The sequence below is a fragment of the Ailuropoda melanoleuca genome, chromosome 1, assembly GCF_002007445.2.
Source record: "Ailuropoda melanoleuca isolate Jingjing chromosome 1, ASM200744v2, whole genome shotgun sequence".
Lineage (NCBI taxonomy): Eukaryota > Metazoa > Chordata > Mammalia > Carnivora > Ursidae > Ailuropoda > Ailuropoda melanoleuca.
The window spans coordinates 141,949,296-141,976,737 of record NC_048218.1 but is presented as its reverse complement, the minus strand read 5'-3'; the positions used below and the strand labels follow the sequence as shown (position 1 = coordinate 141,976,737).

General features: G+C 36.5%; 1 protein-coding gene across 4 annotated transcripts in view; it reads right to left on the bottom strand.

The window, feature by feature from the left end:
* Positions 1-27,442, bottom strand: part of AKAP9 (A-kinase anchoring protein 9) — a 188,307-nt gene that overhangs the window by 120,356 nt on the left and 40,509 nt on the right. For 2 of the 4 annotated variants that reach the window (XM_034667627.1, XM_034667622.1), the window contains exons 1-2: positions 23,395-23,679; positions 2,088-2,318 (exon numbers count right to left, since the gene is read on the bottom strand). In XM_034667627.1, coding sequence (XP_034523518.1) covers positions 2,088-2,318; positions 23,395-23,442 — 279 coding nt within the window. In that variant the 5' untranslated portion in view covers positions 23,443-23,679. Of the gene's footprint in view, positions 1-2,087; positions 2,319-23,394; positions 23,680-27,442 lie in introns of those variants that run through there. The other 2 variants (XM_034667618.1, XM_034667617.1) reach the window with 2 other exon arrangements.

The window sequence follows — 27,442 nt, the reverse complement described above, 5'->3', positions numbered from 1 at the left end:
TTTTCTGAGCTTCCCGCAGTTTAGGACCACTAGAAAGAGATTCCCTCAGTTTAGAACCACAAGTTTCCCTGAGGAAACTTAAATTACTGCTTTTACTGTTCACCCACTCATCTAATCTAAGACTCTCAATTTACAAGTGAGAAAAGAGACCTAGATATTTTACCTTTTCATTCAACAACTATGAACCATCACTGTCTCCTTTCCCATCTATACTTAAGGAAATTTTATTCATCACTCAATACCAAACTCTAAGTCTACCTCCTCTCTGATGTAGTAACCGATGCCCGGAACAGAAATAAGCTTACCCCTATTCTAAAATTCTGTCACAGGAGTTTCTGACTTATATGACCCTCTTTTAAACCTAAAATACTTTCATGACATAAGTCCTCATGGTTGATTCATTTATGCCTTTTAAACAGCTACAGATTAAATGTGTATTGTGTACTAAAAACTGTGTTCCTGAGTATGAAACGGTGAACAAGTCACTCTTTGCACTGGAAATGCTAGTGGGAAGCTGAAACGCTGATTTGTTATGCAGAAAAGGATAACAAATACATCTTCAAACCATGTCAAGCACCAGACTTGCCATATTATATCATTTAAAAGGTCCAGATTTCAACCAACAATTACAAGATACACAAAGAAAAAGTATGGCCCGTATACAAGAAAAACAGCAGTCAGCAGAAATGGTCCCTGAGGAAACACAAATATTGGACTTAATACACAAAGACTTTAAACAAGCTATTTTAAATATAGTCAAATAAGTGAATAAAATTAAGTCTAAAATACTAAAGAAAACTATAAGGGTACTGTCTAACAAAATAAAGAGCATCACTGTAAAAGAACCAAAAATGGGTGCCTGGCGGGCTCAGTTGGTAAAGTATGCGACTCTTGATTGCGAGGTTGTGAGTTCAAGCCCCACGTGGGGTGTAGAGAGTAATTAAAAAAATAAAATTTTAAAAAATAATAAATTTTTTAAAAAAGTAAAACTGAAATGAAAAATTCATTAGAGGGGCTTGACAGATCTGAGAGGAATCAGCAAACTTTAATATACAGTTCAACTGAAATTATGCAGTCTAAGATTAAAAAAGAATGAAGAAACATGAACAGAGCATGAGAGATCTTGTGGAACAATATCAAACATACTAACATGCATAACTGGAGACCCAGAGGAGGGGACAGAAAGGAGCAGAAAGAATATTTGAGGATACAATGCCGGAAAACTTCCCAAATTGGATGAAAAGCACTGATCTACATATCCAAGACGCTCAACAAATTCGAAGTAGGAAAATCTCAAAAAAATCCACGATTAGCAAATCTTTAACACCCCTGACCTTTTGAATAAAGCTCAAATCCTATATATTATCTAAATCTTTCTGTTTCCATATAAATATGTCAGGGTACAATTCAAATTATAATTATTATCTGTCTCGTCCACCACTTTTTCTCCTAAGCATCCCAGCCTTCTCTACTCCTGGTTTTAGTTGGTAGCTCCATCCCACTCACCACCCGAATCCACTTTTAAATTCTCCTTCATTGCCTTATTGTGGAAAATTACACCATTAAACAGAAGAAAAAAACTTGCCTTTACTTTGGGCCTTCTATGGGCTAGGTGCAATCTCCTGCCTCTCACCTTTACCACCATCCCATTCCCATCATTCCATGATACTTTTAAAACTAAACTTCATACAGTTTCCAAGTCACATCATAGCTTCATGTTCTTGTGGATGTTGCTTCTTTTTAGAGGCTGCCTTGCCTACTTCTTTGCTGATAGCTAATGCCGATTTAGCATTCCCCCAAATCATGGTACTCTAGGGTACCATATGCATTCTAGTCACCATAGCTGTAATCAGAAAACACAATCTTACATCTGCCTTCCCCACTTGAATGACTTTCCTAAGAGGCAGAGAATGTCATATTTACACCTTGTATCCTTGGTGCTGAATCCTTGATGTATTACAGTTGTTATACTACAAATGTTTATTGAATCAAGCTCACAAAAATTGCACAGGGTGATAATGAGTGTTGTCATTACAACAACTTTCCACTTAGAATTCTAATGTTCAAAAATCTAGATGAACACTTACCTCAACAGAGAAGACCTCATCACGTTTGATTATTGTGGATTCAGGAGTCACGGCTGTTCCTACCCTCTGAGAACTATTTATGTACATTTCATCACTCTGCAAGTGCTCTATATTCAAAGCATGGTATGTTGACACATCATGTTTACTGCTTGAAGTTTTCCTCTTTTTTTTCTGCTTCTTAGAAGGATTCAGCCCATCAGATTGAGCTTTCCTTTGTCGAAACTGGGCAAGCTACAGGAAAAAAGACATTGTCCTTATCATTAGAGATACTTTTTCTTTACCACCACATGAAAAAAGCAAGTATCTTTGGAGTCATTTTCTTTACAAGATTAAACCATCACTAAATGATAACTAAATAAAGGACAGTTGTTACAGTCCTTAATATAATTACCAAATTGCAAAGAAATCAGGTACTTCTGAATAAGTACTATTCAAATATTAAGAAGAACTGAAAATGTCATGTCTAAAGAAAAAAAATTAGCCCAGAGTTGGGTAAAACAGGGAAAGTAGGCACCCTCACTCACTCTTGGTGAGAATGTAATCTCTGGATGTTAGATTATACAAAGATATAAGAGGTCTAAATGTGTTTACCTTGTGAAATTTCTGGGACTTCTACTTTTTGTACTAAATATAATTAGTTCACACAAAAGATTTAGTTATATAAAAGATCACTGCAGCCTTGTTTCTAATGGGAAAAATTTTGAAATAATTTAAATGTCAAACAATAGTGTTTCCTATCCCCTAATCACTTGCATATCATCATCAGGGCTTTTGCCATGTCCTAATCCACCTATACTTACATTAACTTAACATGTTTTAACTCATGTACTTATCTAAATTTATTTTAAAAGGAGACTTTCTATTCTGGCAGAAATTAAAAGCCAGCATCACTTGTGATTTTCTTAAAGAAAATAGGAAACAGAAATTAATGAAATGAAAATTAACACTACATTATTAAAATTTTAGTTAGGTATTACTGCTGAGGGTTATAAGAGAAACAGGCAAGTGTTAGCGGAGTATTAAGAATATATGAGCATCAAACAGACTTTTGGCTTACTGTAAACAGATAGACAAAAAAAAAAAAACTGGAAAAATATTAACTGTCTTATGATACCGTTCACTATTATTTAATATTGGATCAGTCTAACACCTAAAATATCTGGTCACCACCTAAAATCAGAAGTATGCATTACATACTTTGGGTAACACTGGATTAACTCAGTTAAAATAATGTTAATGCAAACAATCAATAATATTAAGGATGTTTACATAAAAGTATATGTGAAAAATAATAAAGATGTTTATGACACAGTGGTATATATAAAATAATATTGCAAAAAAATCTTTTTTTTAATAAATGGAAAATGGTGTATATCTTTTTCAACAAAGAAAAGCAGGAATCAGGCTCACAGCCTCCAATAATTCTAACTAGCTTGAATTTTTTTAAAAATTTTTTATTATGTTATATTAGTCACCATACAGTACATCCTTAGTTTTTGATGTAGTGTTCCATGATTCATTGTTTGTGTATAACACAATTTTAATAACATTATACACATAGGCATAGACAAATTCTGGAAGAATATAACCACAACTTTGATTATCTCTCTAGATTGGAGATTACAGGTATTTTTCCTTATGCTCATTTGAAATTTCCTTTTTTATGCAACACATTTTCTAAATTTTATATAAAGCAACTACTAACCATCAATTCTTTAATTTGAGCTACTTGATCGTTAAGAGAACAAAAGCATAAGAATAGGTATAAGCCCCTTTGTGCCTTAAAAAAAGGAAATCTACTACCAGCATATTAATTATGTAACTATTAATTAGACCAAGCACAAAGATGGCCAGTAAATTTCTTAGGATATGAAGTATTAAAACAATCTTAATGATGTTATCATTAGCTATAAAAATATGCGACAAATACCAGAACTTACAGAATAACACACAGCATATTTTATACTTATTTTGTCTGTTGTAGATGAAGAAAAGGATATAGCTATGTGGTAATGATTATTTAATAAAGACATCTGACTCATAAATCTGAAGTATCTAATCAATCGCCGACCTTGTAGAATGTAAAAATATATCACATTAAAAATTTTCCCGAGTTATTTAGCAACTAGCCTATTATCCTACTTCACGATTGCTTAAGGAACAGATGCAAGACCAGTTGCCTCTATTTGTACATTATTAAGCTGCTGGAATGCATTTAAACTACTTTGGAGGATAGTAAATTCATTCTTAAAAATAAACCAACTGAAACACTATAACATATTATCTGAAAATAGAATCAAAAGTCTAGGCACATCATTTTAAAAAGATCCCTCAGAGAGAACACAAAACCAAGAAAAATATTAATAATGACATTCTTGATGTTTAAGTTCAACTTCAGAAGCTTCTTAAAATTCCATGTTGTCTGTGTGCGAAAATATACCCAGAGAGCAGAGAATATAAAGAAAAGACGAATGTTCTGTTTAAAATTCCAATTTTTTGGGTTATAATTTCTATTTAATATTTATTTTTAATGTACAAATACATAACAAAGGAGAAAACTAAAACTGTATTTTAAAAAGTTTGATTTTTTAAAAAACACCTCTGAGACAACAGTATCCATTACTAAATGAACCTGAATGAAAAAGTTATTAATAGACATAGAATAAAAAGTAGAATGGTTCTTGGGGCTCCTGACAGGTTCAGTCCAAGCAGCACGCGACTCTCGATCTTGGGGTCGTGAGTTTGAGCCCCACATTGGGAATAGAGGTTACTTAAATTTATAAAAATTAAAAAGTAGAATGGTTTTATTATCATGTTTATAACAAATCATTTCTAAGAACATAAAATTACCAAGACATTGTTTTGGGCCTTTTACTGTTTATATGAAGTCATACTATTTTTTCAGAATAATTAACCAGAAAGTAAACAGCATGAAGGTAAGGACTTTTGTTCTGTTCACTGCTATATATTCAAAGCCTGGAACAGTACTAAAAAAATACATGTTGAGTGAAAAAAAGATAACTTATCTTTTACAGAAAAGTCACCACTAACAAAAAATCATTTTAAGCACTGTTCCTTAGAACCAGAATTAAGATGATATAACAGGCATATCTAATTCTACTATCTAGAAAAGTTCCATGGTCTTAGACTTAAAATCAGCAATTAAATGAATTAAAACACAAAATAATCCCTCTCACCATCTTCCTCCATCAGGCGAAAAAAACAAGGCAAAATTCTTCTCAAAAATAATGCCCACAATAGCTTTTTAGCAAGAGTTCTGTTTCACAAAAATGTATACAAAGCTATGCAACTCAACACCAAAAAAACAATCTGACTAAAAAATGAACAGAGGTTTTGAATAGACATTTCTCCAAAGAAAACATATAGATGGCTAACAGATGCATAAAAAGCTATTCAACATCACCCATCGTCGGGAAAATGCAAATCAAAACCACAATGAGGTATCACTTTACTCCTGTCAGAATGGCTAAAATCAAAAACACAAGAAATAACAAGTGTTGCTGAGGATGTGGAGAAAATGGAAACCCTATGCATGGCTGCTGGGAATGCATATTGATGTAGCCACTGTGGGAAACAGTATGGAGATTCCTCAAAAAATTAAAAATAGAATTACCATATGATCCAGTTCTTCCACCATTAAGTATTTACCCAAAGAAAATGAAAAAACTAATTTAAAAAGATATATACATCCCCATGTTTATTGCAGGTTTATTTACTATAGCCAAGATATGAAAGCAACCTAACAGTTCACCGACAGACAAAGGGATAAGGAAGAGGCGGAACGCATACACAACGGAATATTATATAGCCATAAAAAATGAGATGGTGCTGGTGGCTTACTTAGGTGGGCATCTGAAGTGATTTCTGCTCGGGTTATGGTCTCGGGTTGTGGGATCAAGCCTCATGTTGGGCTCTGCGCTAAATGCCTGCTTGGTAGTCTCTCTCTCCCCTGCCCCTCCCCCCCCAAAAAAAAGAATAGAGAGAGAGAGAGCATGCATACCATTTGAGACAATGTGGGTAGACCTGGAGGGCATTATACTAAGTGAAATAAGTCAGACTAAGAGACAAATACTACATAATTTTACTCATATGTGAAATTTAAAAAACAAAAAAGAGATAAAACAGAGGGAAAAAAACTCTTAAATACAGAGAAGAAATTGTAGAGGGGAGGTGGGTAGGGAGATGGGTGAAACAGGTAAAGGTGAGTGAGAATACTCTTGCATATGTATAGAACTACTGAATATTGTACATCTGAAACCAATATAATACTATGCTAATTATACTTTGATTTTAAAAATAAATAAATATATAATGCCCAGAATAGCTTTTCAGCAAGAGTTCCATTTCATAAAAATGTGAGAGAAGTTAAGATCATACCGTAAGTCTAATTTCTTATACCCATCTAAGCTATTTTTATTTTAAATCTGAAAAGTGGCAAGATAGCAGATAAGCAAAAATCAGAAACTCTACTCAATTAGCTAATCATCTGATATTGAAACGCTACACTTTAAATTACTGGGAAAACATTTATTCTAAAACATGGTGAAAATTCAGAGTATGCCCATCTGTGTTTGTCATTTGGAAGCCAATTATAAAAATGTTAACATATGTAGGCACAGAAATAGTTGCAAGATTTACTGGAAAGATACCATGTCCACATACACTTGTCTTTCAAAACTGATTCAAATCTCAAGCAAGTATCTTACTCTGACCAGAACATGAATAACCGACTAAACAAAAATGACTGATAATTTATTCCTCAAGTTCAATATTTATAACTTTATAAGCAATTATTCTCAATAAAACAAGGAACTTAAAAATGCTATATAAAAACATGCCAAGTTTTTATAATGGCACTTCAAAAAAACTACTAATTATAACCTGTTTATCAAGTGTTCACTGAGTGTTAACTGTGTTCCAGGGACTGTGCTAGACATGAATCAAAATATATGGTCCTACTAGTAGGATCTTTTAGTCAAGGCCAGCCTGTTAATTACATCATTGAGTTGTGGGAAGCAAATAAAAATTACTGTACAATTTCATAATCAAAAGTACTCCTATATATCTTTAAGGAGGTGGTATGGGAGCCTCCTGTATCCTGATTTTCTCAAAGGTGGCTTTTTTTTTAATAAATTTTTTTAATATAGTACATCATTAGTTTCAGATGTAGAATTCAATAATTCATCAGTTGTGTATGACACCCAGTGCTCATCACATCTCGTGCCCTCCTTAATGCCCATCACCCACTTATGCCATCCCCCTCCACAACCCTTAGTTTGTTTCCTAGAGTTAAGAGTCTCATGGTTTTTCTCCCTCTCTGATGACTTTCAAAGGCAGCTTTCTATAAGAGATGTGGTGGTTGAGTTTTATATCTGTGAGCATAATAACTTGGCATATAACAAGTATTAAGTAGTTTATTTATTTAAAAAAATATTTATTGACTGCCTATCATGTATCCAGCACTGTGCTTAAAAGGCAGCACAGGTAGTAATGAATCAAACAGACAGCACCATACTCCTATGAACTGTAATCCAGGTGGAAAAACAAATTAAACAAATATAGATAAACACAGAAATATATCCTTTCAAGAGATAAAAAATGCTTTGAAGATAAAGTATAGGTACTAAAGAAAGCCTACAATGGAAAGATTTAATTTGCTTGGGGACGTTGGGAGAAATCAGGAAATACCCTACTGGAAAAAAGAATATGGAAGCTGAGATTTGAAGACAAATGTGAGTTACTTGCCTAGATCATAATCGGTTAAGTGGCAGAATAGAACAAGAATACCTGACTCCAAATTCAGTGTGTTTTCCATTATACCAATTTATGTTCCATGCATTGAGTTCCTTTTTTTCCCTCATTTGCCATTATACTTCAAATCTTAGAACACTAAGTTCAAAGGCAAGAATATATGAAATCACAAAACCAACAAGTACTTTTTTGATAAAACTGGGGGAAAACACACCCACCACAACACCCCCCCCCAAAAGAGAACATTGTAAAATATTTAAAATGTTATCTAGTCTCTCCAGTTTCCAAAAACAGCTGTAAGTTGAGCCATTTTCTATGTTTTTACTGTAGAAAATTTAAGAAATCCTAATTAATTCTAATTATGGTGACTATCTGTACTTGTCAGCGCCTGCTTTAAGCCTTTTTAATATTCCTTAATGAATGCTGCACAAGAATGTCATACAAACTATTACAACAAAACTCCAGGGGCCTAACTATGGAAACAAAAAGAAGATTACAACAGTTGACCCAAAGACAATTTGTATGTAGGGCAACTGAAAAGCAAAGAAGACAAAAGCAACACTTTGCTCTGAAGCATATTTTCCAACAGTATCACAAACTGTTGGAAAACAATGCCAAATAGCCCCCAAAATATCAGATATGGAAAAGACCTCAGAACTTTATGTTACTGAGCCATCAGTCTTACTTATATCCTATAATCTCATTCAATGTAGATTTTTTATTAGTTTTGGAACACCTTCATGTTTAAGAAGAAAACAGATTTTGCACGCTAAGGAATCATCTTAATTTTGCATATTTTAACATATTTCATTATATGGCAGATAGTAGACACAAATATTTGTTGAAAAAAATAGTATTTCAAAAAGAACATGGATTATACATAATAGAGTACTGAATCATTATGTCTAAAGAGAGTCTAATAAGTAGCTTTGTGACACTGGACAAGCCACGTGACCTCAGCAGAACCCGATTTCTTCAACTGTATAATGAAGAGGTAGATTAGAAAGACTTTTTAAGATTTCTTCCAGTTTTGGGGCAAGTGTCCAACTGTTGATTTCAGTTCAGATCATGATCTCAGGGTCGTGAAATCGAGCATTAGGCTCCACGCTCAATGGGGAGTCAGCTCAAGATTCTCTCTCCCTCTCTCTCTCTCTGCCCCTACCCTGCTAGCATGCGTGGGTGAACACTTTCTCTCTCAAACAAATATATTTTTATAAAAAATAAAGATTTCTTCCAGTTTTAAGGGCTCTCTTGAAGAATTATTTTCAATTTTTCCCTATTCTGTCTCCTCTTCCTACTCTCCATTATAAAGGAGCAAAAGCCAGAAGTTTACATTTTAAGAGTTTTTTTAAAAAACAGTTTCTTGAGGGGTGGCTGGGTGGCTCAGCTGATTAAGTGTCTGGCTCTCGGTTTTAGCTCAGGTCATGATCAGGGTTGTGGGACTGAGCCCGGTGTTGGGCTCTGCACTGGGTGAGCGGCCTGCTTGGGATTCCCTCTCTCCCTCTGTCCCTCCCTGCCTCCCTCTTAAAAAAAAAATAAACACAAACAAAAACCATTGCTTGGAAAACAACAAACAGTATCTATTACTAAATGACTCCAAATGAAAAAAGATCATAGATATGGAATAAAAAGTAGAATGATTACAGTGTTTAAAACAAATCTCTTCTAAGTACATAAAATTATTAAAATACTGTTTTAGGCTCATGATACTGATTATATGAAGTTATTTCAGAACAAAAAACTAGATGGTAAGCTCCAGGAAGGAATGGATTTTTAATCAAAATCAAAGCCTACATAATACTATGAGTCTAGAAGAGTGCCTGCACATGGTTCTCAACGAATATTTGTTGAATAAAAAAAGATAATTTATTTTTTATAAAAAGAGGCACTACTAAACAATAATTTTAAGCATTATTCCTCAGAACTTCAGAACATCTGCATAGTTTCTTTAAAAAAAAAAAAAAGATGGGTGGCCTGTCTGGCTCACTCAGAAGAGCATGTAACTCATGATCATGGGGTTGTGAGTTCGAGCCCCACACTGGGTGTAGAGATTATTTAAAATAAATTTTAAAAAATTTTTAAAAGATGACATATCAGGTCTATGATTACATTATTGCATAACCTACAATGCAACTTATGTAACTGTCAAAAATGATGTTTTCAAAAAAAATTAATGTGAGAAAATGCTCTCAACATAAAGTCAGGGGAAAAGAAGCCAAAATTGCAGAGTATGATTCAAGCTAAGTTTAAAAATAAACACAGAAACAAAGAATCAACAAACTAAGAGTGATTACTTGTGGGTAGAAACTATGGGTGATTGTTTTCTTCTCTGAAAAATCTTCACTGCCTCCCTCCCCCACAGATCTGTAAAGAATATTCGCTAATAAAATTGTGTTGGACTTATAAGTTAATATCACCATTTTTTTTAAAGGACATAATACAACTACACATCTACCACAAATCTCATCCCAAAAAACAGAGAGAAGACAGAGCCCCAGGAATATGCTGTCCTAGGACCTAGCCACTTTCATCAGCCTCTCCAGACACGGTTACCAAACCTCAGAAGCATAACTGCCAACACTGGCAGGTCATTACATCTTCGCTATTCAAATGCCATTTACCTCTGTTTCATTTCACTGTCACCTCAGTTATTAATAATAAGGAGTGAGAATAATAGCACTTTGTCCCAATCTTATCTAGTCTCTCCATATGATGAAGCTTAATCTAATTAAAAATAAATAAATAAAAGCAGTGTACATCTCTTATAAAGGAGAATCCTTAAGCCAAGGTATATCTGTAACAGATACTCTCTCTCTCAGCAACATAAATACATGGCAGTTTATCACTTGAGGTTTCATTTATAAGCCACAGGTTATAGAGACTATTACTCCTTCTGATACACGTATCTTCTTTTTCTAAGAATTCTCAATTTAATAATGGAAGAACTGCTAAATTTAATAATGGAAGAACTGCTACATCTGGTCAGTTCAAAGGTCCATCCTGTCAGGTATCCAGTGTCCATGAACAGCTCTAAAGGACATCTGTCAGCGACCACTTACGTGATGTAATGAGGTATATAATAAACACACAAATATCAGTTTGTTTTTGGCTCCATTTTCTCTTCCTACTTCATTCCCTCACAGAGTCACTACTCCCCAAGAACTGATAGACCTTGGGATCACAATCTCTGCACACATCTAAGCTCTTGGCACATGCTGTGCATCAGAAGATGGACAAAGCTAACACAGAAGCAATGTTGGTAATAACAAAAAAACTGGAAACAATCCAAATGCTCATTGGTACTGGGGCAAATTCCAATAATGGAATACTATGCAGGAGTGAACACTCTCTATATAATATTGAACATAAAGCAAATCACTAAAGACTGCTTGCAATATGTTACCATTAAGTTCAAAAACAGGAAAACCAACAAACTGTTTATGTATATATATGTGATACAGAAAAGCAAAGCAATGATAAAATTCAGAATTGCAGTCATCTGAGGTGTAAGGGACTGGGATTAGATTTTCGAATGTACTTGAATGTTGAATATGCATATTTAAGCTGAGTAATAAATAGAATAAAGGTAGTTTTTGTTTTTACCATTTATCTTACCTATACTTTTTTTTTTTTCAAGTAGGCTCCACACTGGGTATGGGGCTTGAACTCACGACCCTGAGATCAAGACCTGAGCTGAAACCAAGAATTGGACACTTAATTGACTGAGCCACCCAGGGACCCATTACCTATACATTTTATATTTATTCTTTTGTAACTGAGGTATTTCTAAAATACGCAGAACTTCCTCCTGAGGAAATTACTATCCATGACACCCAGGTCTCTCCTGCCTCTCTAGCTTGAGAAAAGAAGTGAGTCAATTCAATTCGTCTCCTGGAATTAGGGAACAAGAAGGCAAGAAAGATGTCCAGGAAGATAACAGAGGGGAGATGCATCTTACATGAAGGATTCTAAAAACAACATATGATACGATAATCATATAAATCTATAAATATCCCTAAAATCAACCATAAAGTACAATTTACATGATAAACCTACTAGTCATGTTGCAGACTCAAATACTTTTCTCTGCTGTTTTCCTGCTGACATATATCATCCCTACTTTTTCAGCTGCACACCAAGGAAAGTAGCTGACATATGAAAGTTCATGATGTACAATCACTCAGTGTTACAGAATCACACATAGTGATGATGTTACTGGATCGGTAACTTCACTACATATTGTGGATCTTTTAAGAAATAGTGAGTCTTAGGTGCCTGGGTGGCTCAGTTGGATAAGCATCTGACTCTTGGTTTTGGCTCAGGTCACAATCTCATGGGGTCTTGAGCCCCCACATCAGGCTCTGTATTCAGCGTGCAATCTGCTTGAAGATTCTCTCTCTATGTCCCTCTCCCCCCACTCTCTCTCTCAAAAAAAAAAATCTTTAAAAAAAAAAAAAAAAAAGTAAGTCCAGGGGCACCTGCATGGCTCAGTCAGTTGAACATCTGCCTTCGGCTCAGGTCATGAACCCGGGGTCCTAGGATCGAGTCCTGCACCAGGCTCCCTGCTCAGTGGGGAGTCTGCTTCTCCCTCTGCCTGCTGCCTCCCCTGCTTATGCTTTCTCCATCTCTCTCTCTATGACAAATAAATAAAATCTTTTAAAAAGAAAAGAAAAGAGCCCTACTAGAATTAGGATATTCGTATTTACATTTAGCTATATTAATCAAATCAATATTTTATAATTTTTTTAAAAAACGGTTTAACTGCTTCATCTATATAGCAATAACAGAACTGCCACCTGGTGGCAGCATACCTACCTGACTATGGGATATATTTTTTGGAAAGGAATAACCTCTTCAAAGGTTAAACATATCAAATCTATATTCTTTTAACAGTTTTCTGCTACTTTTAGGATAAAATCCACTACTTTAGAAAATACATATGGCTTCTCATTATCTGATCCCCGCCTATTTCTCCAATCTAATTTTTCTGCTATGTAGCTTGATCCTCTATGCTCCAGCATGAGAAGGAGGATACTTCTTGAACACTTTTCATAGTCTGACAATATTCTAAGTGTTTTATAAGTATTAGCTGAATTCTCATAATAACCCCAAGGCAGGTACTATTATTTTTCTCATCTTCCAGATGGGGAACAGGGGCACGGAGAGGTTAAGTAACTTGCCTAAAGTCATAAAACTAAAAATGGCAGAGCCATGATTTGATCCCAGATGGTCTGGTCTAGTCTAAGTTCATAACCACTATAATTATATTGCTTTTCACAACAACTTTGAAAAATTAGGTAGCATATACCACCTTTTTCTGATTCCCATTCATTCCCCAATCTGGAATCTACATTTCCCTTTCTGACCAACTGCTGCTAAAGCTAATGGTCACTTTTCAAGTCTCCACCATACTTGATTTCTTATTTTTGACCAGTGGTACTCCTCCTTACTTAAAACTCTGTCTTCCCTCAATTTCACAGGCATCACTGTCTCCTAGCTTTGTGAATAGTTTGTGTCTCAGAGTCCTTTGCAGATACTTCACCCTTTTAAACATGGGTGCTTCCACAGTATTCAACTCTCAGTCTGCATTAGTCTTCTTCCTGAGTGAACTGGTCACTCCCAGAGTGTCACTAGTATTTTTAAACCAAATATTTATCTCTAGCATGGGCTTGTCTTCAGCTCCAGACACATATTCAATTTTACACTGGACCATTCCTCTAGAATGCCCTATAAGCACCTCCAACTCAACATATCCAAAATAAAATTCATCTTCATCTTACTCAAATATCTGTTTCCCTCCAAATATGCCCACATTTCCTATCTCAGATACCCATTTCACTCAAACTCTTCTCTTCCCCCAAATATGTTCATCTTCCTTATCTCAGAGACTAGCACCTACCTCCTTTCAGTTGCTCAAGTCAGAAAATTAGAGTCATCTCTTGCCTTATCCTGTTTGCTATCACAAAATATTATAGAATGAGTGGTATATAAAGAAATTTATTTCTCACAGTTCTGGAGGCTAAAGTCCTACTTCTGGAAGTTAAAGTCTAAGATTAGGGGACAGAAGATTTAGGATATGGTTAGAGCCCACTTTCTAGTTCATAGATGGTCATCTCTTTGCTATTCTCACATGACAGAAGAGGCAAGAGACCTTTTTTATAAGGGAACTAATCACATTCATGAGGGCTCCGCCCTCATGACCTAATCACCTCCCAAAAGCCCCACCTCATAATACTATCACCTTGGAGGTTAGGATCTCAACATATGAATTTTGGGTAAGCACAAGCATTCAGACCATAGCATCCTCCTTACCCTTTACAACCAATTACCAAGGCCTCTCAATCCTACCTCCTAAACACTGATCAAAGATTTAAGAGCCTGTGTAGGATTGAAGTTAAGAAGACAATCTCTTTGGTCAGACAGACTGGTTTAAATCCTTGCTCTGCCACTATGACATTGTGCAAATTACTTAACCTCTCCAGTTTTCCCACCTATAAAATAGGGATAGCAACAGTATCCACAGCTCTTGGAACAATTATAAGGATTAAATGAGGTAATAAATATAACCCTTAGCATAATGTCTAGCATTAGAAAGTGCTCTATAACTAGTGGCTACTAACTATTACACAGAATTCCTATTCTTTCTTCCACTGTTAAAATGCCCATTGTTCAAGTGAGCAATAATGAGGTAGGAAAAGAAGTGGTGATAAATCAAGAAATATTTAGAAGGTAAAATTAGCAGAATGTGGTGACTGGTTGGATCTGAAAGGTTAAGGAGAATGCCAGGGAAACCAAATAGGATGTGAGGTAAAGTGGGCCTGGTTTTACTGAGTAGGGAATGGTGTTAGAACACGAAGAAAAAGGCTAAGTATGAGACAGATTTTTGAATTAAAAAAAAAATGAATGGGAATGCATTATAAGCTTGGAGGATCTAGGAAAATAATGGCAAAATACTTCAAAGGATTTTAGTTTTCAACTGAGATGCTTTCTGAATAGGTATAAACTACTATGCCTCTGAAATATGATGGCATATGAGATAGAAAAGAACTCTAGAACATTAAGAAAGCTTCGATTCAAATCCCAAAGAGAAAAAAAGACTACATACAGACTTTTCTGTCTTCAGATTAAAACCCTGAGGCCTACTGGGGCGCCTGGATGACTCTGGGTTAAGTGTCTGCCTTTGGCTCAGGTCATGATTCCAGAGTCCTCCTACTGGACGGAGCCCTGCACAGGCTTCCTGGTCAGCGGGGAGGCTGCTTCTCTGCTCCCTCAGCTCCTCCCCCAACACTCATGTTCTCTCTCACTTGCTCTGCTCGCACTCTCTCTCTCTCAAATAAATAAATAAAATACCTGAGGCCTATTAAAATTACTTACATTGGATTTTACCCTTTGAATTTTAAAATATATACTCTTCTCAACTAAAAAAAAAAATACACACATATACATATATATCCCAAATTCTCTTCTTTTCAAACTCTATTATAAAAATTGCTATTGGCTGAAGTGGAAAAGTGAGAGTTTTCTTATTAACCGCAAGTCACTGAGTAAAAATGTTCAGACATGTATTTTCATTACAAAAGGAATTTATGCAAATCAAAATTTAAATGCTAACTTGATCAATGTAAAAGATTTTACATAAAAATATTTCCAATATTTTTAAGTTGTCTATGAATAGAAAATAGTTTCTATAACTTTTAGCCAAAACCCATTATTTCATATATAAAATTCCAGCAGATATTTGCTAATGCAGTTTTTTTTTCTTGCTAATGCAGTTTTTAAACATTTTCTATTACCTTTCCCTTTAGAGTACGTACTTATTTGACTTACGAAATCAACATATACATACACAGTCAGCAGACCATAAATGGTGTGGTAATTAACTGGGATCATTGCCCTAAGTATATTGCAATCCCCTGGATCACCCTCATATACTTTTATACATTAAATATGATTTTTGATAAATACAGAACAAGTAATTTTAGTTATAATTGGTCCCTAACCCTATCTATCTTCCCTGGGGAAACAATAAGACAATATCAACTTGAATAAAAGTGAAACTCCTGAGGAACAAATACAGCTTAATCACAGAGCCCACAATAAATGATTCTTAGTAAACAGGGAATTTTGTAGTGTGTTCAGTATCAAGAGAAGAAAAAAAAAAGGGAGAGCAAGAAAGTGATCTTACACGTTGTTTTTCAGAGATCTGTAAATCAGAGAACCTACTCAATCAATACAATTTAAAAATTCAAATCTTTATAGGTCAGGATTTTGAATAGTAAAGTTTAGTGTAGTTTTTACAAGTCAAGATAATACCTTTGGGGGCCTTAAGAAATGATCCCTTAAAGGGGGAAGAAAAAAGACTTACAGAAAATCGTTTAGACCACATAAAAATCTAAGTGAACAGTATACCACAGTAACAATTATAACCCTGATGGCAACTTAGACACTACACTGTTCATGAACAGAGGATGATGGAGTTTTTCATGATACAAAAGAATCTATAGATTTAAATGAATAACCTAGGCAAAACTACTTCTGGAACAATGAATAGTGTTAAATCCATTTGGTTCATATCAACCAAAAATCTATGCAGCATACAAGATGAGCATTAAGTATCCTAAGAATATTTTGGTGACTACTACCACAAAAACACCAGAAGTAAAAGGGAAGTCAAAGTGACAACAAAAATATGTTATACTAGTGAAATACTATGTTCACATATGAAAACGTCAGGCCTTTTTTTTTCTTTTCTTTTTTTTTTTTTTACTCAGCAGGACTAGGTTATTTTGTTCCCACAGTAAAAATGGATTGGTAATGATCGAGCCAAAAACCCAACAGGTGCCCCTTAGACCAACTGCATGCACTTGTTAAGATCAAGCCAAAAACCCAACAGGTGCCCCTTGGACCAACTGCATCACTTGTAAAACAGACGGCCATGGAATGAAATGACTCAATGGCCCACACAGAAATCAAACTTCAGTATATCATGCTCTAATCAATTCACCTAGAACCTATTATTCAAAGCAACAGATTAAACTTTGAAAGAGCCCAGAAGTATTAAAAAAAATAAATAAATAAGATGAAGACAATCCTACTGAGATGTATGTTCTGCCTATCCCACTCTCCTGTCTGCCTGAGCACATACATGTATTCTCACTCTCTCTCCTGTATATAGAAAAAATGCATACAATAACTAATTAAACAATGGGCAACAACCCAATTAAAAAATGAGCAAGAGACTTGAATAGACATTTCTCCAAAGCAGAGAGACAAATGGCCAAAAAGTACATGAAAAATGCTCAACATCCTTAGTCATTAGGAAATCACAAATCAAAACACAAGGAGATACCACTTTCCACCCACTAGAACAGCTATAATAAAAAAACAGAAAACAAGTATTGGTGAGTATATGGAGAAACTGGAACCTTCATACACTGCTGGTGGACATGTAAAATGGTACAGATGCAGTGGAAAACCAGTTTGGCAGTTCCCCAAAAAATACAGAATTACCTTATGATCCAGCAATTCCACTCCTAGGTATATACTCAAGAGAAATGAAAACAGATATTCAAATACTTATATGTGAATGTTCATGGCAGCACTATTCAATGATAGCCAAACAGTGGAAACAACTCAAATGCCTATCAATGGAGGAATAAACAAAGTGTAGTAAATGCTACATACAATGGAATATAATTCAGCCATAAAAGGGAATGAGGTATGGATGCACAGAGGAAAAAAGCCACACAGTAAGGGTCAAATATTATAGGATTTATTTATTTATAAGAAATATCTGGAATAGGTACAGTCATAGAAACAGAAAGCAGACCGGTGGTAGCTGGGGACTGGGGGAAGGAGGGAATAAAGAGTATCTGCTTAATGTACAGGGTTTTATTCTGGGATAAAAATGTTTTGGAACTAGATGGAATTGGTGACTGCAAACTGTATTTACTAAATGCCACTGAATTGTTCGTTTTTAGATGATTAATTTTTGTTAGGTGAATTTCATCTCAATTTTTAAAAAATCATAGCTTCTTTGTATCTAGCACCAGAACTTAGAAAGTTCTCAATCACTATCTCATTTATTCTCCAAAACACCTGCTGAGATTCATGTCCTTCAATAGGATTATTCCCATAGACAATAAAGCACAGAATTGTGATAATTTAAATAAATGCTTGCTAAGTAAAAGTCCATAGTTGCAGCTGTAGGCGTTCAAAAATGTCAGCTGAACAAATAAGCAAATAAATGTCTCCAAAGTCCTAGTGTCTTTTCTAGTATGCCAAATAGCTATATTATAAATTCTCACACATATATACCCCAGATACAAAACAACCTCCATAAACAAACTTTTTAAAATTCTGAAGTTTTTCCAAATTAAAGCTTTTAAAGAGATGCTAACCAATGAAATAAGTTGACTAATTTCAATTTTAGTGGAATCATAAAGAAATTTAAATAATGTTCCTTATCGTTTAATGCTTAACAATTTACCACGAGAAATTTTTCTAGTTCCATATTAGAAATTTACTTACATTTCAATAATTAGTAGCCTATAATAGAAATTTTACAGTCATAGTTTAGCTCTTCCTACACACTTTATATATAAAGAGGTGTTTTTGTTTAAAAATAATTCCTGCCCAATCTTGTCATACTCTAGTCACTTGGATATATCCTATCTTTTTCGCTTCCTCTGTTCCATGTGCTCATTCGACTTTCAGTTTCAATGATGGGACATCACAGACCTCTTTGCTCTCTCTTCATTGGATCTTATGGCTCTTTCACCTACTTCCTGCCATTTCTTGGATTTGTTTTAAAAACCTTTCTTCACTATACACTTTAAAAAGACTCTTCTGCTTACACCTTCCTCCGTATTATCCCTCTTAAGGCTCATAATCTAAAAACCATGTCTTGTTTTGTTTTTCAACAAAGCCTGAAGATCATGAATTAGTTTTTAAGTCACGATGCACAACTGTTAGAATAAATGATGGAAAAAAATGATGATGAAGGTATCAAACTGCTGCATCCACTCTGAAGCTAAGTAAGCTATGTCACATATAAGAATAAAAAAACCAGAAACTTTTGGGGTGTCTGGCTGGCTCAGTGGAAGAGCATGCAACTCTTGATCTTGGGGTTGTGAGTTCAAGCCCCATGTAGAACTTACTCAAAAACAAACAAAAAACAACTAGAAAGTTTTAAAGAAACAAGGATGAAGAGCAACTTTCTTAGGGGTGGAGCGGTGTATCTGAAATATGCAAAGAACAATTTTGCACCATAAGTAACTCTATTAGAGTGTAAACAGTAATTGAAAAGCCCAGCTATCAATAACCTAACACACAGCTTGCATAGAACCCTGTCCTTTTTTGTATACAACTGGCCTACTTTTCAAACTGAAAATGCTCATTAAACAAATAAGTATCATATAATTACTACTTATGAATGCAATAAGTAAAATTTTTAATAATTATTGAACAAATTATGCCAATTATATACAACACTAAATAGCTGCTGCAAAACTTTGGTTTTACTGATTCTGCTACATGAATAGAATGTTAAGTATATCCAATGTGAATTTATAGCAGTAACATTCGTTAGTAATACTAAATACCCAACTGACTAATTTTGCTCATTAATATTACAATACTTTCTTTATATAACAGTGTAAATAATTTCACTTGGAAAAAAATGAAGTCATTTAAAGTAGTTTAACACAAAGACAGCCTATGTAGTGCAATCCCCATCAGCACCTTGTAAATGGGTTTAGCCCAGCTCTGAAAATATTTACTTAATAATGCAGTAATGTCTCACATCTTCATGGGTCAGGCTTCTTGCCACATTAACACAAGGAAGTAGGTGAGGACTCAACAGCAACCAAAAAACCAACAAGTAGAAAAACTGAACTATCATAAAGCTCACTCACTGGACTCCATCAGCTCTGATTTTATAAACCATTCTATCAAACTCACTGGGTTTTCTAGTCACAGCAAATCTCAAACAGCAAATTAGGGAAAGAGGCAGATGAGATGGAGCAAGGTAAGACGAGTATGACCACAGCAATGAAAACAGACAGCAAGGAGAAAAGAACTATGAAACAAAAAGGAAGTCTATGCAAGTTTAATAAAACAGGCTCCCCCAACTATGCAATACAAGCAACACTGGAATAAGAATTACAGTTGCAAGACTACACCAAAGTGAGGGCCCTTAGGAAACCTACCTTTTCTGTGCCTCATTCTTTTATTCTAATAACCATATAGTATGATGAAGAACTCATCATACTGTATTTGATAAGCTTTTATTGTATTTAAAAATGATTTTTAAACATTTTTACTAATCCTAAAAGAAATACAGTAGAGAATTTGGAAAATACTAATAATGTAAAGAAAAATAAATTGCCAATAACCCACCATCCAGAGATAGCCATCATTTACATCTCAGTGCATTTTTTTCAGGTGCCTTCATATATGAGAATGTACATATACTTTATATAGTAACATTTTTATTATTTGTGGACATTTTCCTAACTCGAAAAGTGTTTATAGCATTATTTTAATGGCTACATATACCAGAATTTATTCTATCATTGCAGGTTTTGGTTGCTATTTTATAAAGCATACTGCATACAAGCCCTTTAAAAAATCATTTATAAAATCTAGATACAGAAAGTAAATTTTTCAATGATCAGCTTACCAAACACCAAGAAAAAAATTAAAAAGTTATGGTTCATAAAACCAGATTATCAAATACAATATTTAAGTTCAATCAACAAATAAGACATTCAGAAAGCCAAGTTTCTAAATAAGTTTTGGAAATGATCAGTTTAAGCGATTTCTGATGCCAGCAATAACAAACTTCCAATTAAGAGAATTCTAGATTACTGCTATTAAATTACAATATTCTAGTAAAGTAGTATCTATAAACGACTCATAGTCATTCCGCTCATTCATTCATTAAGCAAGTATTCATTGAGTACCTACTATGTGGTACGCACCACGATTGGCTACATTAATATCAAGAGCCTTCTTTGTAGTCTCAAAAACAAGGTAGCAGCATATGCACTTTTACAAATGAAAAAATTCACCCCAAATCCTACTGTACCTCCTCTCTCATTGTACTTATTATCCAGTGTCTGTCCCTCCCACCAGACTGTGAGCAACTTGAGAACAGAGATTGATACCACCTCTAAATTTCCAACTGTTGGTATAAGACAGTTCACTAAACGTTTGCTGAATGACTTTACAATACAAAATTTTTAAGTCTTAATCCAAAAGCACACAAGTTTAAATAAATGGAATAATGTATACACTAATTTTGATGATGCTGTTTTCATTCTATGTCCCATATTCCTATTGGTCTTCATAATCTTAATGGCTGCATAATATTCCATTGCATTTACACGATATGGTTTAGAAAATAATTATTCTAATACTCTTTGAATGTTGTTCCGGTGTTTTTCGATTGTACAGCTAATGTTCCAGCAAACATATCTTGCCTTATAAATCTGACAGATTTATTTCTGACTAGAAAAACTGGGCTCAACTCTAGAAGATGATAATCTTCTACAATAAAAGTGAAGTTTTTTTGAGTGTCATGTATGTCTTTTTTTTTTAATTATTTTTATTTTGTTATATTAGTCACCATATAGTACATCCCCAGTTTTTGATGCAATGTTCCATGATTCATTATTTGCGTATAACACCCAGTGCACCATGCAATATGTGCCCTCCTTAATACCCTTCACCGGCCTATCCCATTCCCCCACCTCCCTCCCCTCTGAAGAATAAAAGTGAGTACTAAAAGAAAAAGATTGTCACCCCATAGGCAGAGTTTTGAAGGACAAAAGCACACATACACACAAAGAAACTAGATTTTTTTTGGCCAAATCAATTTAAATAAATCCTCTGTTATGATATGTATTGTCCATAGTAAAGAATATTTTGTAGGACTGCTTCATGCATTATCTTTAGGAAAGATACTTCTGGGGGCCGGCAATACAAACTCTAAATTAAGAAACAAAATGTCTAACTAGAACATCAATGCTTTCCAAACAAGGCATATACTTTAACTCCACCTTCTTGGATTCAGAGCTTGCTCAGACCCTCAGGTTGCAGAAACGTAAACAACTCTGGGCTTCTGAAGATGTCTTGATCCCCCTTTTCCACTATTTACAGATTTTAAAGTAATAACCTGCCAGGTAACATAAAAGCACTCAAGCTCTGCTCTTAGATAGAAGGAACTTAGGGGAAAGCCAAGTGTATTTCAGAAATATGAAGCTAGTTTATATGCACACTCATCTAAGAAACTTGTGTTGAATATCTACTAGGGCATCTCTGCAGTATGGCCCTTCAGTGATTACTGAAATCATGGAGCCCGCCTCCTTTATTTGTTTTATTTGGAGGGAGGAAAGGAGAGCAAGAAAGAAAAACAGTTAACTATATTATAATTTAATTGTGATCCAAGTATGATTGCTAACAATTATCTCTAATAAAACAGAATATAATCTATAAAAGGTAACGTCGTCATAACGGAGGAAGGGGGCCCTTGAGAAGATAATGCTCGAATATGTAATTTTTAAAAGAAATATGCTATTTAATCTATACCTTGTCTATATCAAATTTCTCACGAAGCCCAGCGTGTAATACCTGTTTATAGTCTTGTACTGTTAGCTTTACAGGTTTTTTCTTTCACGCAGACATAAAATAGGGACCCTCTGAGACATATATAACAATTCATTTATTTGAAGCAGGAATTCTATAGGTTGCTTAGAATATGGTACCTTTCGTCCCCCGCAGTTCCATTCACAGACTGCACTAACATTCCACACAATACAAAAGCGCATGCTATGACAAAGACCTCCAAACACAAACATATAAAGCTATGCTTCTAAAAACACCCCTAACGCGAACTTCACAGCTGGCACTTGTGGCACACTCAAGCCACCGCTAAGGCACATACCCAATCACATACCCAAGAGNTGCTTCTAAAAACACCCCTAACGCGAACTTCACAGCTGGCACTTGTGGCACACTCAAGCCACCGCTAAGGCACATACCCAATCACATACCCAAGAGTGTCACAGGCCAATCACATACCCAAGAGTGTCAGCGTGCCACCAAAGAAAGCTAAGCTGATGAACGGCGTACAAATCCCCCACCAAATAAAGAAAAGCCCTAAATCCCCACCCTGAAAAAGCACAATGCCTGCACTACCCATGGAACTCCCTAAACAGTGAAAGGCTGGAGATTTAGAGGCAATAAATACCAGCTTATAGCTATACAGTAAAGGAAGGGTTTTATTTAAGCATTCACAAGAACGAAGCCACACCACCCAATCATCACGGAAGTATCATCTGCTAGCTAGTAACACCAGGCTTTTTCAACTGGAAAAAGGAGAGAAAAGGGCAAGGGGAAAATTCAGGTCCTGCAGCACCTCCCTCCCGGGCAGCGAACCGAGGCCGCTGCGGTCTCCCCTTGCCAGGCCCTCTCCCACCCCTTTCCAGCCACCACCTCCCACAGAGGGCCCAAGAGCCTCCGGCTCTCTTACCTTCGCTTTGCCGGCCTCCAGTTTCTTCTGTCTCTCCTCGTCCTCCATGGCCTCTGCAGGGAAAGCTGGGGGAAGAAAGGGAGAGGGTCGGCGGTAAAAAGGAGAGGTCGATTCCGACAGAGGTGGGACCGCAAGGTCCGCCGCCTAGGGAGCAGGGCCGGGCCTGGCGCTCCCCCCGCCCAGCGTGGAACCAGTCTCCGCGCTCACTGGCTGACTGTCCTCAGCCGCACAGGGAACGCCGTCACCGCCGCCGCCATCTTCGTCTCCACGTAAACACACGGCAAGGCGGGAGGAGGGGGGCACGTCGGTCCGCGCAGCCGCCGAGCCCCGCCGCGCCGGGCAGGTGCGCCCGCGGCCCGCCCCGCGCGCCGCCACCCCCCCTCCGCTGGACTCGCGAGCCTTTGCCCGGGCTACCCCCGCCCGACCCCTGGTCGACCCCCCACTCCCACATGCGAAAAACCCGCGAGGGTGAGCGCCCTTCCTCGGGGACGAACGCTCCCCAGGTGGCGGCCTGGCTGAGGAGCTGGGAGAGAGGGGGTGTGCCAGGGGCGCCGGCAGGATTCCGCCCACTGTGCGTCCCTTACTCAGTGGTCACTTTTAAAACATTTTGAGATTTTTCAAGTTACAAAAATAATATATACCCAATGGCGAAGTTGGCGACCGATGAAAAGCCCAAAGGAAAAGACTGGGGTGGGGCTGAGAGGAAAAGACCCACTGGACGTTAGTTTTCCAACCTAGATCGACTACTCCAGTCGAAAAATTGGAAAATCAGCCAGCAGCTCTCATTACTTCTTTAGCGCAAAGTCCCTCCCATTTCCCCACACCGGTCCTCCCAATCTCTGTTTCATCCTTCAAGGCCCACCTCTCACGCCGCCCCAAATAGCTTTTCTGGTCTCTTTGTTCCCTCCACAGCAGTTAGGAGTATCCAGTCATAATTTACTCCTCCCCTTCCACTGCTCCTTGGATCTCCTTCTTAGCAAAGCTGTCCTGAAAGGAGCGAAGGCTTTGGAACCTGGGTTGGGGACAAAAACCAGTATACACTTTCTAGCTTGAATGACCTAGAACAAGTTACCTATCCTCCCTCAGCTTACCTGGAAGTTTTGGAAGGGCTGTTAAGATATGTGAGTCAATATATGTGACTGCCTCTGACATCGTAAAATATCCTTAATTACTAATGGTAGTTTTTTTCCTCTCCTCGTAGCTCCTTTATGTACTCTGCATGATATTTTAGTACTTTATGCACCACTTCTTTGTTCATCTCATACTCTAGATTCCTTGATGGCAGAGACTGTCTTGCTTATGTTGGCATTACTAAAATGACTAGCATAGTGTTTTGCACCCCATAAACACTTGTTAGATTGAATTGAGTCATTTTAGTAATTTTCATCTCTTCCCTCAATACTTCGTTTTTTCTCCTCACCCTCTTACTCTCAAATCCATTTCTGCGTGAGCTACACATGTTAATGTCTCAGGTTGATTACTCAGGCTGATCATGTTTCTCTGTTTTGAGCTAGGCTGGACTCAAACTAGCAGGTGTGAACTAAAATAAGCTATGAGTTCAATCACAGAGTGGTGCTAGTGAAAATACGGTTGAAAAATGAAAAGACTAAAAATCTAAAGTCTACCACTACCTAAGACTAGGCTTAAATAGCTCAGATTTATAAATTCTTAGATTTTAAAAAAGACTTTTTATTCTCAAAGTCCACAATGCATACATATTTGTGCCAGTTGTAACACCCAAGTATATACTGACCTGTTGTCTTAACCTGAATTTGGCAATAGATGAGATTAGACATTTTATCATAGGAATAAAAGAATTAAACCAGTAAAAGAAGTGATTTATTTAGTCACCCACCAAGCTAAGAGTCAAAGTAGGACTACTATCAGGCGTTCTTAATATTGCAGTGATTTAAATACTGTCTGAATTAAGGGATTGTGTTTCTAGATCCTGATTGCCAAAAGGAAGAGGCCCTAAGTTATCTGACAAGATATTTGTTTGTTAATAGATACTGTTTTCTCAATGACTAAGAAAGTCAGCTGTTTGTTCCGTATGTGCTAAAAATGTTCAAAAACCTTCTAAAGCAACAAGATTATTTCAACCTTTCCCTTCACCAAGACGGACCAATTATAGACACCTGTTTTATATATAATAGATGCTCAATAAATATTGAAAGTTAAATGTGTGTTGACTTCTGTTAGAAGGGCGTGTGGCACTTGTGCTCTGATGCCTCCTTATGGCACCTATTCGTGTCATTCATTCACTCATTCATTCCCTGAAAAGATATTTGAGCAAAGACTTGAAAGAGATGAGAGAATGAGCCACGTGAATAAGCAAGGGTATAGCAAGTCTAAAGGCCCTGAAGCCAGAATACGACTGTCATGTTAAAGAAAAAGCAGGACATAAAGGTGGCTAGAGTACAGTGAGGAAGAATAGTAGGAGATGAAGTCAGAGAAGTAATAGGAGGCCAGATCCTACAGAGTTTTGAAGGTCATTAGAAGACTTTGGCTTTTACTCTCAGTGAGACAGGGAGCCATTGGAGAATGCTGAGCAGATGAATGACATGATCTGGCTTATGTTGTTAAGGATATCTGCTGCTAATAGGATAGGCTGTGGGGGATCAGTCTGGATGCTATTGCAATAACCCAGACAAGAGATAACAGGAGTTTGGACCATGGTAGTGGTAGTGAATCAGAGTCTGTATATATCTTGCACATGAAACTAATTATGCCACAGTAGTTGTATGTTGTATGCAAAGTCTGAGACAGAGAAGAGTCAAGGTTGAGTCCTATGTTTTTGGCCTGAGCAGTTGGTGGAGTTGCCAGTAACTGAGATGGGGAAGAGCAAATTTGGAGGAGACCAAGAGTTCAATTTTGGACATAAGTTAGAGGCACATATTAGGTATCCAAGAATTGATGTCACATAGACCCTCTGAGTCTGGCGTTCAGGAGACATGTCCAAGCAAGAAATATAAATTTGAGAATAGCGTATAGATGGTATTTTAAGTTAAGGGCTTGGATAAGATCATCTAGGGCCTTGCTTGTCCAATACAGCAGCCATTTAGCCACATGTGGTTATTGAGCATGTGAAATACAGCTGGTCTGAATTGAGGTATGCAATAAGTGTAACAGTGGTTTTCAAAGACTTAGAATTAAGACAAAAGAACTTAAAATATCTCATTAATATTAATGGTGAGTGTCCACTGTAAAGAAAGTGCCTTGCATAGTTACTACTGCATCTCCTTTAGACAAAGTCACTCTTTCTGAATTAAAAACAGTCCTGGAGAGCTTCATAAGTCAAAGCCAAGTACAGAAATCGGAGGTTAAGATTGATCCATCAGGGACGCCTGGGTGGCACAGCGGTTAAGCGTCTGCCTTCAGCTCAGGGCGTGATCCCAGCGTTGCGGGATCGAGCCCCACGTCAGGCTCCTCCGCTATGAGCCTGCTTCTTCCTCTCCCACTCCCCCTGCTTGTGTTCCCACTCCCCCTGCTTGTGTTCCCTCTCTCGCTGGCTGTCTCTATCTCTGTCAAATAAATAAATAAAATCTTTAATAAAAAAAAAAAGATTGATCCATCAGTCACGGATGGAATGACTGTACTGAAGAGAAATATGTTGATGTTTCTACAAAAACCAAGATTCCGAAGCCAAGCAGGGTTATGTGAGAGATTTTCTGAAAGTGCTGATTTTTTCTCAGTGAAAATTCTTTTTTTTTAAAGATTTTATTTATTTATTTGACAGAGATAGAGACAGCAAGCGATAGAGAGAACACAAGCAGGGGGAGTGGGAGAGGAAGAAGCAGGCTTCCAGCGGAGGAGCCTGATGTGGGGCTCGATCCCATAACACTGGGATCACGCCCCGAGCCGAAGGCAGGCGCTTAACCGCTGTGCCACCCAGGCACCCCTCTCAGTGAAAATTCTTAAACTTAGAGCAACAACAATAAAATGTTTCCTGAAAGAAAAATAAAATAAAAATTTAATACCTCATGTTAATATAAAAATATAGTTTATACTGATTATATGTTGAAATACTATTTGAGGTATACTGGGTTAA